Source organism: Ambystoma mexicanum, chromosome 5q, assembly GCF_040938575.1.
Source record: "Ambystoma mexicanum isolate Mex_15411 chromosome 5q, UKY_AmexF1_1, whole genome shotgun sequence".
Taxonomy (NCBI): Eukaryota; Metazoa; Chordata; class Amphibia; order Caudata; family Ambystomatidae; genus Ambystoma; species Ambystoma mexicanum.
In genome coordinates this window covers 46,995,383-47,011,764 of record NC_090933.1, presented here as the reverse complement: position 1 = coordinate 47,011,764, position 16,382 = coordinate 46,995,383, and the positions used below count along the sequence as shown (strand labels likewise).

Here is a 16,382-nt window from a genome sequence, read left to right as displayed (position 1 = left end):
TGTATGTTGAAGATTATTTGAGTATCGTCGGCGTAGTTGTAGCATGTGAGGCTGTGTTTTTTGATGAGTTTGATTAATAGGTACATGTAGATGTTGAATAGAAGCGGCGAAAAGGATGATCCTTGTGGTACTCCGCACGTGGAGTCTCTAGGTTTGGATTTAAACAGTTTCATCCATATGGTTTCTGTTCTGTTTGTTAGGAAGGATTTTATCCATAGTAGGGCGGTGTCTGTTATCCCTAGTCCTTCTAATCTCTTTATGAGGATGTCGTGGTTGACAGTGTCGAAAGCTGCGGACAGATCAATGAGAATCAGGGCGGTGCTGTTGTCCGAGTCTGCGTTCGTTTTTAGGTCGTCCCATATTGAGAGGAGAGCTGATTCTGTTCCTCTCATTGGTTTGAAGCCAACTTGTGGCTTGTCTAGTAGGCAGTGCTCTTCTATGAATTCTTGGGTTATTTTGTAGATGTACGTTTCTAGCAATTTGGCCATGTAGGGTATATTGGAGATGGGTCTGTAGTTGGATAAATCCTCTACGTTTCCTGCTGTGTCTTTGAGTAGCGGCTTGATGTATGCTGATTTGAAGGCCTGTGGTACTTTACCTGTTGAGATTGAGAGGTTGAGGAGATTCCTGTGGTATTCCATGGGGGTTCCTTGTTTGAGAATTGTTTTGTATATGTCCGGGGGACAAGGGTCTTCAGGAGAGCCTGATTTGTTGCTTTGGTTTACCAGTTTGACCAAAGCCTCAACTGATATTTCTGGGAAGCTTAGTAGCTTGTTTGGGTGTTCCTCGTCGGTGTCGCTGGGGTTTGAGCTGTGATTGCTTGGTCTGTTTTGTATGGTGTGTTGGATGGAGGTTATTTTGTTTTTGAAGTGGTATCCTAGGTCATCGCAAAGTTTTGTCGATGGAATTGGCTTGTTGTTGCAGCCCGGTGGGTTTTTTATTTCGTTTATGATTTTGAAGAGTTCTTTTTGTGCGTTTGGTGCTCTGAAGATTTGGTTGTCGTAATGTTTCCTCTTTGCTTTTTGTATTTCCTTTTTATATGAGCGGATCTGTTGCAGGAATTTCAATTTGTTTGCAGTGGTGTTGTTGGTCCTCCATCCAGGTTCTAGTTTTCGTTTTTTTCTTTTCATGGCGTTGAGTAGTGGGGTGAACCATTTTGCTGTTGTTTTCTTACGTGATGGGGTGAAGGGCTTTTCTTTGGCGATGTTGTCTAGAGTTGTTGCGATCCAGGTGTGGAGCAGGGCAACTTTTTTGTCTAGGCCTGCTTCTTCCATGGTTGATGCTTGTGGTTTGCTGAGTTCTAGGAGCTCGGTTAGGTTGGAGTTTTTTATGGTTCTCCAGTTTCTTTTCATCATGATCGGTGGTTTTTCTTGTTGCTTTTTTGATGGTGCGGCCGTTGTGATTATGAATGGAATGATGAGGTGGTTGCTCCAGAGTATTTGAATTGGGGGTGCCGTGGTGATGAGATCCTTGTTGGCAAAGATTGCGTCAAGTGTGTGCCCTGCTGAGTGTGTTGCTCCTTTGACTAGTTGTTGTAGGTTCATGACTGCTAGTTAGGCGGTTAAGGATTTTTGTGTGGTTCTGGTTTCTTCGTCGAACCAGATGTTTAAGTCTCCGAGGATGATCAGATGATTGTACTTGATGGCTAGGATGGTGATTGCTTCCGTGAATGCGTCTATGAAGGTCGCATCATAGGTTGGTGGTCTGTATATCAGTATGAATTTCAGGTTAGTTTTGGGGTTTACTGATAGCCGTAGTATTAAGGATTTGCATTTATCGATGTTTAGTGGTTTAGGGAACCAATTCCAATATCAGAACGCGCACTTGCCAACACAAACATGTATTGTTGTCACTTGGCAAACCAGTGATTTTTCTTTACTGAATACTCACTGCACGAATATTTCAGGGCAGAATATTCAGTGAAAAAAATCATGGAGTATTTTCTTTTTTATTTAAAGGATGGTTGGTTTGGGGAAGCGGATATGCATGAATAGAGATAGGGGCGAGGTAAGGGTTAATAGAGGGCCGTGAGTGGTGTTCCTCTGCACTTTACAGTGAACATTCAGAAAACAGTATGTGAAGCAAAAACATTGTAAAAATATGGGCGGTAAAAAGACCTTGAGCGGTCTCTTGTTTATTGATTCAGATTCAAAACGGACATATTTTCAGTCTCTCTACCCTTCACAGAATGAATTATGAGCTTAATATTCACACATATGCCACTTTTAAGACTTCTAAATTGCACACAATGTTTACAGATTAAAGTCAAATGGAAATAATAAAGGTATTCGGCTCTACCACAAAATATTCAATTTTCAAAGCAGAACGCAGCATTCTGCATTCGGCATTCACCACACCTTCTGAATCAGAAGAGTAAGAACTCTTTATCCTAAAACAACAACTCAATATGTTCCTTACCTAATGCCCACGCCTTTCCCCAATCGCTAACCACCCTACACCACTTACACGATGAACCCACACACATTGCAGCCAGCTGCTCACAAACATACCACACTAACGGAGCAACGCCACTACTCACTTCTCTAGTCCCATTACGTTTCCCGATGCCAGTGGCTAACACAGTCTCACAGCTCTGACTTCCAAAGGTTTCCTTAGGGACTTTCCTCTGTGGAGGATGAAACACGCACTTAGTTTTACAGACACTTAGGGCTTGGGCACTTTCAGCCTGCACGCATCAACCACTCAGGACTCATTCATGACTTCTTCTCTAACCCACTAACAAGCAACAACGCTCTTCTTGCAGGGCCACACACAACATGGCCGCCAAAATGGCACATGGGCACTATGCAGGAACACTTCACATTAAATTACATCACGTGGGTAAAAGAGTTATGCCATTTACAAAAAACAAATAAGGCACCGCATTATAAGTTAATTTGTGTTATGCTGTGAGTGCTGATCACCAATATGCCATGTTTCTAAGTATTTAAGTGTTTAATGTGAATTTGTACTGATTGTTTTAATAATGCATGTTTTATTTTTGCTTGCTTTTAGGTTTCATAGACCCTAGCAGTTATATTGGACCACTATACTATATTCTCTTCTCAGAAAATAGTCAAGGAACCATAAGTGCTGGAATTATTCAGTTCTGCATTATTTAACGTGAACATCTTCTAAACTGCCTTTTTTAAAGAAAAGAAAATATTGTATTTATGTACATTTGGTGGGTACTGCCATCATCACGGCCACTGCCTGTCGCCATGGAAGGATCACCATGGAAGGTGCCATACTTCTGGCTGGCAACCATGTTTTCCTGGCATGTGGATCTGTCCTGTTTGTCCTACAGCTGCTGGTTGTGTGCACATCTTTCCTTCGCTGTCCGCCTACTTGCCAACTTCTGCCACCAAGGACGAGGAGCTGAGGTTGTGTATCGAGTTCTGAGAGTCAAGGTGGAGACCGGAATCTATTCGACCGAGAAATTGTAGGTTGTGCCATTCTTGCACTTAATCCAAAAACATTTTAATTATGAGAACTGAAGAGAAAGACAAAAAGGGGAGGAAAAGATGGCTGACTTCCTTTCTGTCACACGCTCTAAGCGCAACGCAGACGCCCCTCGCCAGAGAAACGAGGAGTTTGGTTGTTCAACAACACGTTGTGTCCTGGAAGACCTCATGGGGTTGCAACGACGAAGTTAATTTGGATTGACAACTAGGACCAGGCACTTACGGCACTTAACCTTCTCAACAGCAGCAGCGGCTTTCTTGAACAAATGTCTATCGATCAACACCTTACCAGATGTATTGCAAAGTGCTGTTGTGTTTTTGCGTATATGATTATGAATGCAACATTAATGATAACTCGTGACGTAATGAAAGGAAATTCTAAGAGCAATTACCGCAGTCTGGGGGTACATGTAGACATGCGTGTAAAATGGCATCACTATATGTGCAGTACTAAGAATATGGGCTGGGTAATGAACTCAGTTGAATGGCTGCCCCTTCACAATAGCGCCTTTGCTCCCCTACCCTAAAGTATGCTGATGTTTGGAAGTAATGTTTAGATCAAAGTAAGTAGTAAGGCCCACTTAAGCTCACTGTTTTGTAACTGACTACTGTCATGGTGAGCCTGCAAATCATCAGCGGGTTACTTTCCCCTGGAAGCAGCCACTTGGGAACAACGAATGGAACGAACCGCTCGTTGCTCGCGGCGTGGCTGGGTGACTAGAAAAATGCGGCTTGGGTCCTCGTGACAAGACATTTTTTTAATTATGCTAAGAAAGATGAGTTCCTAAAAATAATAATAATGATCGTGATAATAATAATAATAATAATAATAATAATAATAATAATAACTGCTGTGCACTTTAAAAACGAAATTGACACGTAGTGTGTACCTGATCTACCCTGTCAGATGATGATTTGTCTTGGTCCTCTCTACATACCGCACTCTTAAAGAGTGGGTATAATTCACCAGCCTGGTATACATGATGCTATTGGATTTTGTACTGCGCCCGCTGGCATTTCTGCATGGTCTCTTGGTGCTCTGGCAGATCTGGAAGAGAGGCAGGCATGGTTTGGTTGCTCTGGGTGCACACACTGATCACAATATGTCTCAGGAGTTGAAAGGAACCAAAAAAGAATACTCTTGAGGTTTTATTTGATCCAAGTGTTTTCATTTCTGTCTGATGTTTTACGTTGTGTTCATGTTCTAATACACACTGCCTGGTTGGTTCCTTGCCCATGGGTAGTGCAACACAAGAAGTGTTTTGGGGTCTGAACTGCTCTCGCCTCTACACTTGCAAAGGTTCTGGAAACGGAGCCTGCTGGTGTGCCCAGAAAACACTGTCACTGCTGGTACCAACATTTGCACTACCTGCCCCTGTCTTGCTGCAATGCAATGGCAATACAGTTTACCCTCTAAAGTAATGGTCTAACCTATCACCCACACCCACAATGTTCTCCTCGCGAATGTCCAGGGAAGGTCTTGTTTTAATCTCTCAAGGGTGGCATGTCTGAGCTCATATAGCCAGTTGTACAACTCGCTGTAACTTTATCTCTCCCTGGGCAAGCGTATCCAGCTCAATTCTGAATCACCCAAATATCCGGTGATCTCTAGTCAGTTGAATCACTGAATACTTTTGGGCCGAAGCAGTTGGCCAAGGTAAACCCCAATCTACTATTGGCATAGATAAAATACTCGGTCTTACGCGGGCCAGCGAGATTTTTAATAACATGAGAAACATCGCTCTCTGCCCAATGGGGCCTGCCAGGCCAGGTGTTGTTTTTCATTTTTTTACACCCACTCTGATCCACACTAGGGATAGTAAAATACTGTGTTTAGAGTGTGCTGGTAGGTGGCGGGTTTCAAAACAAGAGCATTGTGCCCCATTGCTTCGAAATTCAAATGAAATAAATATAGCTCATACTAATAACAGCATTAGCGATTCAAAGGTAATAGGGTGGTCCTAACATTGTAACATGCCATTGGCCCGGTACATGTGATGCCACTCTGTAAACATAAAGGTGGCAAGTGTTGTTTGGCATTTTGTGCCCACATGGCATCCACATGGATTGCTCGGTGTGTAATTCTGTTTCCTGTTGTTCCCATTTCCAGTTGTGTCTACTCCTAAATATTAATAGTTGAAAGTTTAACTTAATGTCAGTTTTCAAAAGGAAGACTAGGCACTTGCCGGGGTTAGGCTAGGACTGATGTCGAAGTTCATTCTGATGTCACTGCTCGTCGATGATCATTTTTGTGGTAAAAGGATGGGCCAAAACTTGAAAGCACTAGCACGCCACATCTTAAAAACAGCAACTATATAGTTAACTCTCCCGGTAAAACAAATGTCATTATAACAATTCAAAGAATTGCAGCAAGCACTAAAATGGCGGCATCGTTTTCCATTTTGAAAAGAAACGAAGAATCGACATGTTTATAGTCTGTAATAGAGCTGGCCGTACACAGATTTCACAGGCTCCATTGATTGACTCAGGGTTGAATCCCCCCTATGTTGCAGCACAGTGTACTTAGGCTTCCATGCCCCTCTGCGACAACCCTAGCACCCGTGAAATGTGTCCTGCATGATCCAGCAAGAGTCATTAAAGGACTCCGCAAATTCGACCACATCAACCCGACCCTCATCGAACTACACTGGCTCCCACTACATGCCTGTATTATCTTCAAATCCTATTGCATTATCTACAAGGCTGTCATCCTTAAGTCCCCAAGCTACCTCACTAAGGAACTCAGCATCTCCAGTGGCCTACGATCCACCAGAAGGAAATGTGCAGACTTGAATTACGACTGTGCAGGAAAGAGCAAAAACAGAAGATAAGTCTTCTCTGTCTATGCTCCAAGACTCTGGAACCTTCTCCCTGTCGACATCAGACTTGCCCCATCAGTTCTACAGTTCTGGAAAGAGCTTGAGACCTTCCTCTTCAAGGAATGTCTCCTCCTTTACACCTAGGTCCACACACCCTGCACTCCCCACCCTACCCGAGACTCAGTGATCTGTGCCCCATTGTCTTCCCCCCATACTGCCAATTGCCCGTTCTCCCCTGTTAGCTCCCCGCTCCTTTGTTCTCTGCCTCCCGCACTGAGTTCTTTCCTCTATGATTGTAAAGTGCTCCGTTGCTTCCCGAAGCTAGGTCCACGCTCACTAAATATCCTAATAATAATAATGACAAATGTTTATCCTTGTACAGCTAAATGCCCTGTCGCATTACAAGCTATTGCTAATTAGGTTAATATTTACAATAAATATAATCCGAGGGCAGCAAAATGTATATCTCCAAGGCCAGCAATTGGGCTACAAACCTTTTCCTAGGAGGACAATACATCACCCACTGGCCATTACTAGAACAATAGAGCAGCATAGTCTACCCTCACAGATCGTCTAAAAGATCATGTTAGGTTCTCTGGGAAAGAGAGCAAAATTAGCACCAAACAACAAACTAGATTCCATTAATACTTGGAGATTAACCTGAGCACTTAACATTCTGAGCCATTACGGAAGAGATGGCTCGACGCTAGTGTTGACCCGCAGAAACCAAAGCTTAGGTAAAGGCAAAGGAGTTGGCTATCGAGTAAAGAATATGTGCACTCAGTGGAAAGATATCATGACACACAAGGCACATGAAAGAAATAGATTGGAATGCGATATTGAGACAGTCTTGTGGGCTATATATTTTTTTATATTTTAAATGCACTTGCATAAGGATCAATTATGGCTAAGACATTTTCTGGTAGCATCTTTATCATATTTCAGTCAAATGTTTGGGGACAACATGCATAGTTGTTTTAGTGTCCTTGATACCTTTTAGTGGGGAGGAAAAGTGCCTTCTAGTAAAACCTTCCATCTGCAGGATTGCCTCATGTAATCTTAAAAGAGACAGTCCACGACTTCCACCAGCTCAGAACGCCGGAGGTGTTCATTGTGTCGAGAAACGGCAAGCAGGCCGAGTGGAACACAGGAGAGATGTGGCGCGACAGTGGGATTCCTAAGACGCGACTGTGAGATTCCTGCGACGCAAGAGGAATAAGGCGTGGAATGTCAATACACTAGTAGCATTGGATGTCTGGAGAGGGGCGCAGGACATCTGGGGTTGGGCTGAGGTGAATGAGGTGAGGAGGATCGAGGTCTTAAGGTAGCCGAATCAATAGATAGGGCGAAAAAGCTAGAGTAACTCATACACACAGAAGTAACACTTAATAAGGGTGACGTTGTCATTTTGTGCCCATGACCCCCCACTTCCCCGATAGCATCATAGGAAGAGATACCTCTGGCCTCCAAGGACACGCCATTGCACTTTTTTACTTAACTGCGGAAGTGGGCAGAGCCTATGATGATTTCTTATTGGAATTCAGGACGCACAAAGCCATCCTTTGCACTTAAGAGATTGAATAATTTTTATTAAAAAAAAGGTTTATAAAACAGCAGCTGATAACAACAACAAGAAGCTTCTGAAGCTAGCAAAGACAACCTGGTTCTAAAAGATAGTTCTTCAGATGGAAGATTAATCCAAGTAGCAACAGCGGGATGGCATTGCCTATGCGTAAATACCCCAAGCAAAGACGCCCGTCGAAGTAGGGATGGGCACACATGCGATATAAAGGGGGTAATTAATGGAATTTGTGCGCCGAAAAACAGGGATTTGTGCGCCATTCTGCCCGCAAATCCCCATTTGTTAATCAGGGATTTGCGGGTCGAATGGCGCACAAATCCCCGTTTTTCGGCGCACAGATTCCATGAATCAGCCACAAAGTGTGGAGGGGCTCTGAGTTGGTACCAGCGGATGCTGTGCTTCCATGACTCCCTGGGATCAGCCCTGAGGGGAGCAGATCCTGACCAGACGTTCCTGCTCATGGCGGGGGTGACTCCTCGTCCCTCTCTTAAACATGTCAAATTCTCTGGAGGTTCAACCAGCAACACTGAAGTCGCACGTCCTATGGATGCGGGGTTCGTTTCTGTTCTCGCCAATCGAGTCATTTATTTGATATAACCCTTGATCCTCTCAAATAAAGAAGTGCATGTTTTACAGCTGCATATGGACCTGGTAAAGTGACCCATCCTGGTTAAAAATAAATATGAAAGCATACCATTCCCCTCAAAGCATTATCCGGCTAACAGAACCGTGCAAGGGGTTAGGCAAAGTTGAGACCACCTGCTATGCTTTGAGGGTCTCCAGTTGAGTGCCCCATTTGTATAACTTAGTTTAAAGCTCTATTTACTTGTTCCCGATTATTCTGGACTCTTTCTGATGATGCATTGGACCAAATTTCCGAAAGCGTTGCAAAATTGCAAAGTCCTTTCGGCACCATAGGCTCAGGAAAACAGCACTGGCTCTGTGCTGCCGCATTACCGTGATCAGCCATTGCAAAGCAGCTAATCATTGTTGCGGCCCTGCTTGGAATGGGGAGCATGGTCTCAATTATACTCATTCAATATGGAAGTTTGGAAGGATGTGCCTATCCCGGCAAACTATCTTGACTGAGCAGAAGATCACGCCCGGCTTGAAGCAATCATCTGTGGTGGTAGTCTTTGCCAAACCACTTTCATCATTCTGTGAGGCACAGCAAGATCACGAGCTACACCCTCATGCGGTGGCACCCAGACATTTCAATGTTGTTGCTCCCTGTACCTTCACAGGCCATAGTCGCGTTGCGTCAAGTTAGTGCAACACAACCTCTTCACGTGGAAGTCTTTTGGCCTTTTCTATCCTCCATCATCAAGGGATCTCCTGTGCAAAACTGTGACAAGAAGAACTGGGCTTTTTTCTTTAAGGATGTTATATATTTGATTTTGTCAAATAAATCAGTTAAGGTTCTTTATAGGATGTTAGTAGGTTTTCCTGTTGTATCTGCCAGTTCTTGCAGTAGATACCGCTGTGCTCTTCATTCTCCTAAAGTCAGCAGTGATCATCTTCACTGTGGTGTCTTCATCGGTCTGCAGACAAAGGTTGCAGAGGAGCCGATACCGCAAAAATGGATCGTTCCCATCCTAGTGCGGAAAAAGATTTTGGGCAGCGTTGTATCCTGCAGTGGTTTCAATAAACAGCCCTTCTTAGGACCAGGAACATAGCACAGACACTGGCACAAAGGAGGCTCAGGCAAAATAAAGGTACTGTGTGCTTCCAAGTGACTTCATGCACACTCATATTAGGAGCTCCCGCTCTGCAATCTGGCTCTCAGCAGCTCTGAATGCATTCGATGAATTTTGTGGCTGAGTTTTGAACAGTGCTCAAACTATCCACCGACTGCTCTAAAGTGCTTCAAGTGTTAGATGTGTTTGTGTAAAGGAAATAAGATAAGGAGGATAAGAATGGGGACACGGTTCAGAATGAGGGGAGTTGGAGAGGATAGTGTGAAAACATGTTTTGGGAAAATGTGGGTTACCAGGCCTTGAAAAGCGACTTGAAGATACAAGAGCATGGGGAAAAAGTTAAAAATGGCGGCAAAAAATAAGGCTGTGCCGCTTGGGAGCTGACAATGTGATTTCTGTTCACAAAATCAAACAGTTCTGTGCACTTTTGCTATAATTTTCTCCTAATTTCGCAATTAACTACGTGATGACTCAGAGGGCCCCAATTTTCAGACATTGCAAACGCTGACAATGTTCCAAATTGATTGGTTCTAAAAACAAATGTGCCACACCGTGTGCAGCCCTTGACCTAGCTGTGTCACCGCATTATTCTGGTGGGGCTTTGTGGTGCGGGTGTGGCTGGAGGGGAAGGGCTTCTGAGAGAGCTCTGGGGCTTTTGGAACAGCAGGTGTGCAGGCTGCAGTCACAGCCTCTGAGCACTGGCAGGAAGGCTGTGCCGTGCCTGCTTTCAGGCAGCACCAGGGCTCAAGTCGAGGGTACACGCGGGGGGGGACGGAGTCCACCCACTTTATTCAGAGGGGGGACTCAGTCCCCCCTAGCTAAAAGAGAAATATTGATTGTCCTCTTTGAATTTATGAATTAAAGCCGCCCTCAGGGATCAGGTTTGTAGGCTGGACACCTCACCACTGCACTACATTACATGATAGAAAAACAAACAAGCAACTAAAGGGGAAATATCCCATTTCGGTACCTCAAGCCCCAGGGAAAACATTTGTACTGGTTCTTGGAGTTTAAAACATGGACACCTTTTAACGTTTTCAAAAAAACTATTAGACGAAAATATCCTCTCTTGGTTTTGTGTTTGTGTTGATTTTATGCCATTCGTCCTGTTCAATTTGGGTGGCTATGCAAAGCCAATTAAATGAAATTTGCATGTTTCGCCTTAATATGCACATTTCTGGCGACATCACATCCCATTGCGTTTGTTGATGAGTCCCCCCACTTTAATTTTTAGGACTTGACCCCTGGGCAGCACAGTGCGCAATGATACTTTTGAGGCGCACGCTGACATGCCTCCATTTTGAAAGAGCAGCTACATATGGCACGACGAGAATATGGTGTTTAGTTGAAGGCAGTTCAACGGAAAATGAGGCAGCCCCACCGATTTCAAAGCGCGATTACGAAATCCTTTTTCAAAAGTGCCCAATTATATATGCAGGGGTTAGAGGAAGAGTATATACATCATGGTGTTCGAGACAGGGATGGTGAACCCCCATAAGGGCAAGGGTTAGGTGAGGGGGGAAATAGAACATGCCAAATCTAAAAACAGGGATGGGAAGAAACCTGGATTCAGTGAAACAAGATAGATCTGCACAGAGATGCATATGCATGACATTTCTGTGTGGTATATAACACTATATAACACACATATCATATGGATGTCATACTTGGCATGTGTCGTATATAAATGAACTCCATATATAGCTCAGATAGAGGACATTTAAGTGATATATGTGTAATGTGCAGGAAGGCCTACATGCACTACCAGAACATAGCTTGCATTGTATACTCATGTGCTGGTACAGGGCGTCAGTAATGTAAGCCGTTTTCAGGTGGAGGATGGCACAAAAATGTCATGCACCCGCAGTTTTCATGCTTCCTGACATGCAACTACGACAGGGCCGTGGCAATCTGCAAACGAAGAAAGGCAAGGCAAGCCAGGCAGCTGTGTTTCTTTAGCGGTCAATCCGAATACTAGTGGAATGTTAACATAGCGAAGATTATTGTCCTGTGTGCAGGGCCGGCTTTAGGGCAGGGCCGACCGGGCGGCCGCCCGTGGCACAGGGGCGTCATTTCACCAAAATGCCAGGGGTAGCGGAAGTGACATCACACGACCCTTGACCTTCCCAGAGGAAGTGATGTAATTTGACCACGCCCCAAAGTTAGGTCGCAGGAAGCAATGGAACACGATCTTTCATTCATTGACAAAACAGGAAGTGGCATCACATAGCATTGTACAATACGAGAAATATGGTTAGGATATCACTATAATGTGATGTACATTTCAAAAAAGAATGGATCGCCATATGTATCGTTAAGATCAGTGTGTATAGGCACATATTACTAAATTACTGTGAATGCAAGCAGATGTCCATGACCAAATGATAATGATGCGTTATTATATAGCACTTACGCTTAAGCGCTTTATATAGAAATAATATACACCCAATATCACACAACCGGTGTTGGTACTCATTTACCGACCTCAGAAGGATGAAAGGCTGAGTTGAGGCATTTAAGAACAGACTAAATCAGTGACTCACTCCCTGAAGTGTGCCTGAAATAAACCTTTGATGAGTCTAGCAATCATTGTATATAATTCCAGAAAGACACATTGGGGCTGATTCATGGAATTATTTGTGCCGAAAAACGGGTATTAGTGCGCCATTCTGCCCGCAAATCCCTGTTTAACAAATGGGGATTTGCGGGCAGAATGGTGCACAAATCCTGTTTTTCGGCGGAAATAATTCCATGAATCATTGATATTATTTGGTATTCCTATTCTTTCTTATTTAGGATCAGTGCTGAAAGTGTGAGACTTGTGGCACTCCAGTTCTTATTTTTCTTCTTTTTTTTAAAGGGGCCTGTTCAAGAAAGCCAGTCACTCCAGAAATAAAGAGCCACATGGTGCTGGCCAGGCCACAGCCCAGGAGCTTGCATTACCAAAAAAAGAAAATATATATATATTTTTTTTTAAGGTAGAGGTCGTATGGGAGACCACCGATGTCGCAAGGGAGACCTCAGTCATCGCAGTTGCGACCTCTGGCGACCCCTAAATGACATCCCAGCCGGGAAGCTATAAGCGTTTCGACACAGCAGCTCGGGGGAGTCTTTCAGGTCTCCTCCGAGCTGGTGTGGTGGGAGAATGCGCGGCAGGTGCCCTATTAAAATTAAATGCGCCCGCTCTCGGGAGCGGAGCTCATTTAATAACAATAGGGTGCTGCAGCGCCTTTTGAAAAATGTGGGTGCCCGCCACATGACTAGTGACACGTGGTTTGAGATGCAAAATATTTGTTTTGCTGCGCGGGGCACTGCAGCCTCTAAGGCCTGTCCTGAATTTGTGCTGCAGTCCTAACACACAGGGTGCATCCAAATCAAGGGGTCTTGTTTGGAAGGTGGGTTAGGACTTCTATTTGCAGTAACGCAGAAGCAGGGGGAGAGGGAATCCAGAGCCTGCGCCGAGGGAGCCAGCAAGACTCTGCTCGGCCCAAGACAAATCAATCATCCTAGTTTGCCAGAGTGCAATTTGGTGTTAACAATTCTCCAAAGGGGCCCTTCGGGTGTAAAGCCTATGTGTACACATTTTTTTGTACAACCTTGGCTGCATATGTAGTTCTAAAGCAGAGGTGTGATATGCCCATCTCAGTGCTACTTGTATTCTTTTAAATTACAGTGAAAGTTCTATTGTCTGGCAGACTAACTTGCACCTGTCACTGTTGGTTCCCCTACCGTTCCTAACAAGTTTCACGGCTCGGGAGGATAGCTCAGGGGCAACACGCTCGCCTTGGAAGCAAGATGACGCAGAGCAACACAGCTTCAATCCCTGGGTCCGCATTTAGAACCTGCTGGGTATTAAGTGCATTATAAATAACCAATTACAACTGCAATGGTTGGATATCAGAGATTCTGGATGGCCGAGTGCCAGTAAACAGAGCAGCAGGCCTGGGAGCTCAGGGACCTATTTCATCTGTTGTATGGCTCCTGGCAATCCAGAATACCAACATTCTGTTATTTGGCATTCATCACCTTTGTGTCGCTAAAGGTGCTGGATAACAGCTCTTTTCGCCAATTTGAACGATTACATTTCGGTTTGAGGTTCCGCGCTCACCTCCATTTGGACTCCGGGCCTTATTCAGAGAAGCACTTTATAACGGTGCAATCCCATTGGAAAAAAGTCTGTGAATCAGGCCCTCAGACTCTGAACATAACACAACAATGATCAGCTGAAGAAGTAAACCGAATCCGAAGGTTCCCCATACCACCTCCAAGCACTAGTTGTGTGGTAGAAAGAGGGAGTGGGCAAACAAGCTCCTCCCACTAAAAGGAGCAAGTTGCTTTTTTAGCCCTTTTGTCATTTATCATTGCACGCTAAAACAGAACAGAATCCGCTCTTTTGCAAAATACTGGGACACGATGCCTTGCTTTACAGATACAGCCAAACTTATATAGAGCTGTGTTCCTGAAGAACTTTCAGTTAGACACATTTCGTTTTTGTAAAGAAACGTCAAATGTTTCACCCTATTTTAGGTACGGAAACCTGGAGCAAAATATATATCTACCTTATAATGGCATTGAATACCTAAAGTAAAAACGTGACATCATTTTGATACGCAGAAACCCCATTAGCAATAACTTGCCACGTTCTCTATCAGCATTTACCCTGGAAATGTGCAATAATGCGATGAAAATATTTGTGACGAACGTATGAAGAAAATAAAATGCAAACAAGACATACCGAATGTTACAAACTATGATGCTCTACTGTTGAAAGGATAATATCAACAAGCTATGAAGGGTGAAATAGCCTCCACAATCACACAGTCTACCATCCAACGTTGAAATGCATTGAGAGGCGGGTGACGTTCTAGACAACGTTTAAAACAGGAGGAGCTATTGGTTAGTGAATAGCGAATTAAAGGCGGGGATGATCTGTGGGTCCTTTTCTCGCTTTCTCACAGATCACAGCCTCTCTTCAGCCAGCTGTGGGTGACTTCCAGTTACTAAGATTCTGGCCTATGTACATAGTGTCTTTGTATAGGAGTGAATGTGGTGGCTGTCAATCATGTGCTCTTCCATTATTGTAATTTTTTAAAACAATGTCCTGGCTGTATGAGGGAAAATGTGTGTAAATAACTAGAACAAAAAACAAAGAATTAAACTGGATCTCTATGTCTTAGGCTTCTCTTTCTTTTGGTACATTATGAAATTGCAAGGTACTGAAATCATTGTTTCTCTCTGACGATGTAGAGGGTGTCATACAACCAGAAAAAAGGAACATTTTTAAAAACATTGCTAGTCCGCTGTGCTTCGTCAATGCTCTTTCATTATTAGTTTCTAGAAGAGAAGTAGAGCTGTAAAGTGCCATAGAGGACCAGAGGCTGTGCCTCCAGCCTGGTCTGCCTGGTTCACCGTGCAAGACTGCACGACTGTGTGAAGAACGCTTCTATACATGTGAAGTGCATGGCCTGGGCTAGCGGGAAGATAGTCACAACACTCTAGTTGCTAAGATACCCACACATGTTCTATATTGGCTTCCATGCTTGAAGCTGTTTTAAAGATTTTAGAAACTACTTTAAAGCTTATACATTGAATTAGTTTTCAAATGGTTTGACAATATTTATTTTTGGGCTAGGCATTTTGTATTTGTTAGTGCTGCGGCCATAGAAGGTCCCAGGCACATTCTTGCACTAGCACATAAGCAACAACGGAAACTCTTGCCTAAGCTGTCTCTGGCCCAACATTCAAGCTTGCTTAACTGAAGGTGCACTTGGGATTACTGCACAAAAATACCCATACTCGCTTTAAAGTGGAAAAGGTTGCTTTAATGTGAAAGGCCACAGCTCACAAAAAACGCGAACCTGGCTCCCTGGTCTTACAGACTAACATATCCGTTTTTAACAAATTGCCAAGCAATTAAATAAATAATCATTTTCCATTCCCCCACAATTAAAGGTTCCATGTCTTAAAATCGCTGCAAAAATGGCTGTGAATACAAAATATCGTGGCAAAAATGCCGTGGGTTTGCGGCCAAAATCCTGTAAAGGATGCAGGGGACACCCCCGCAGTCCCCAGACCCATTATACCATTTAAGGGGAGCAGGGGACACCCCCGCAACCACCACGCCCCTTAAATGGTATAATGGGGTACACCTTTACCGGGTGATATCACAGCATTTTTGCTCCGATTTTTTATACCGGCGACATTTTTGCTGCGATTTTATTACCTGATACCCAATTAAATAATGAAAGCATTTAAATTTCCTCCCTTCCTATCCATTGCTCCCTTCTGTCTCCTTAAAATCCTCTCAAACTTCATTCCCGCTTTCTCCCATCTTCTCCCCGAGGCTACGCCCCTTCAATTGTACCCCCGGGGTAGCCCGTTTGTGCAAACAGCACAACCCCCTTCCTTTACCGTGCTGGTACCTCACTGTGCTCCCCCCACCCCTCCTCCAAAGGGTCATGTCCCCGGCACCAGAAGAACCGTCCCCTGAGGTGTTCTTTCTGCCCCACCCCCTCCTACCCTAGGTTTTCCTCTATTTCCAACTATTTATTATGTCTTCCACCACCAACCTAACGTCTACTAGGTAATACCTGTTTTCGTATACCGAGAGATGCACTCCGTCCTCCCAGAAAACTGAAAAATCCCTGTAAATTATTTCCCGATGCTCCAGCGCTTGCACCCGTAAAGCACTACAAAACTTCCCCATCTCCCTGTTAATCTTCTTCCCTGTCCTTTCCACTGCTCCTTCATTCACCGCACCCCTCCATACTCTCCTCGCCAATAACTTTGTCTAAACCAACCTTACCCTGGGCCATATCTA

The 16,382-nt window shown here is 44.1% G+C and overlaps 1 protein-coding gene across 5 annotated transcripts in view; it reads left to right on the top strand.

Moving 5' to 3' along the window:
- The window catches only part of PHACTR1 (phosphatase and actin regulator 1), a 1,343,031-nt gene extending 1,328,296 nt beyond the window's left edge, over positions 1-14,735 (top strand). For all 5 annotated transcript variants that reach the window (XM_069620495.1, XM_069620496.1, XM_069620494.1 and 2 more), the window contains one exon: positions 3,016-14,735. In XM_069620495.1, the coding sequence (XP_069476596.1) occupies positions 3,016-3,031 (16 nt within the window). In that variant the 3' untranslated portion in view covers positions 3,032-14,735. The remainder of the gene's footprint in view (positions 1-3,015) is intronic.
- The last annotated feature ends 1,647 nt before the right edge of the window (positions 14,736-16,382 follow it).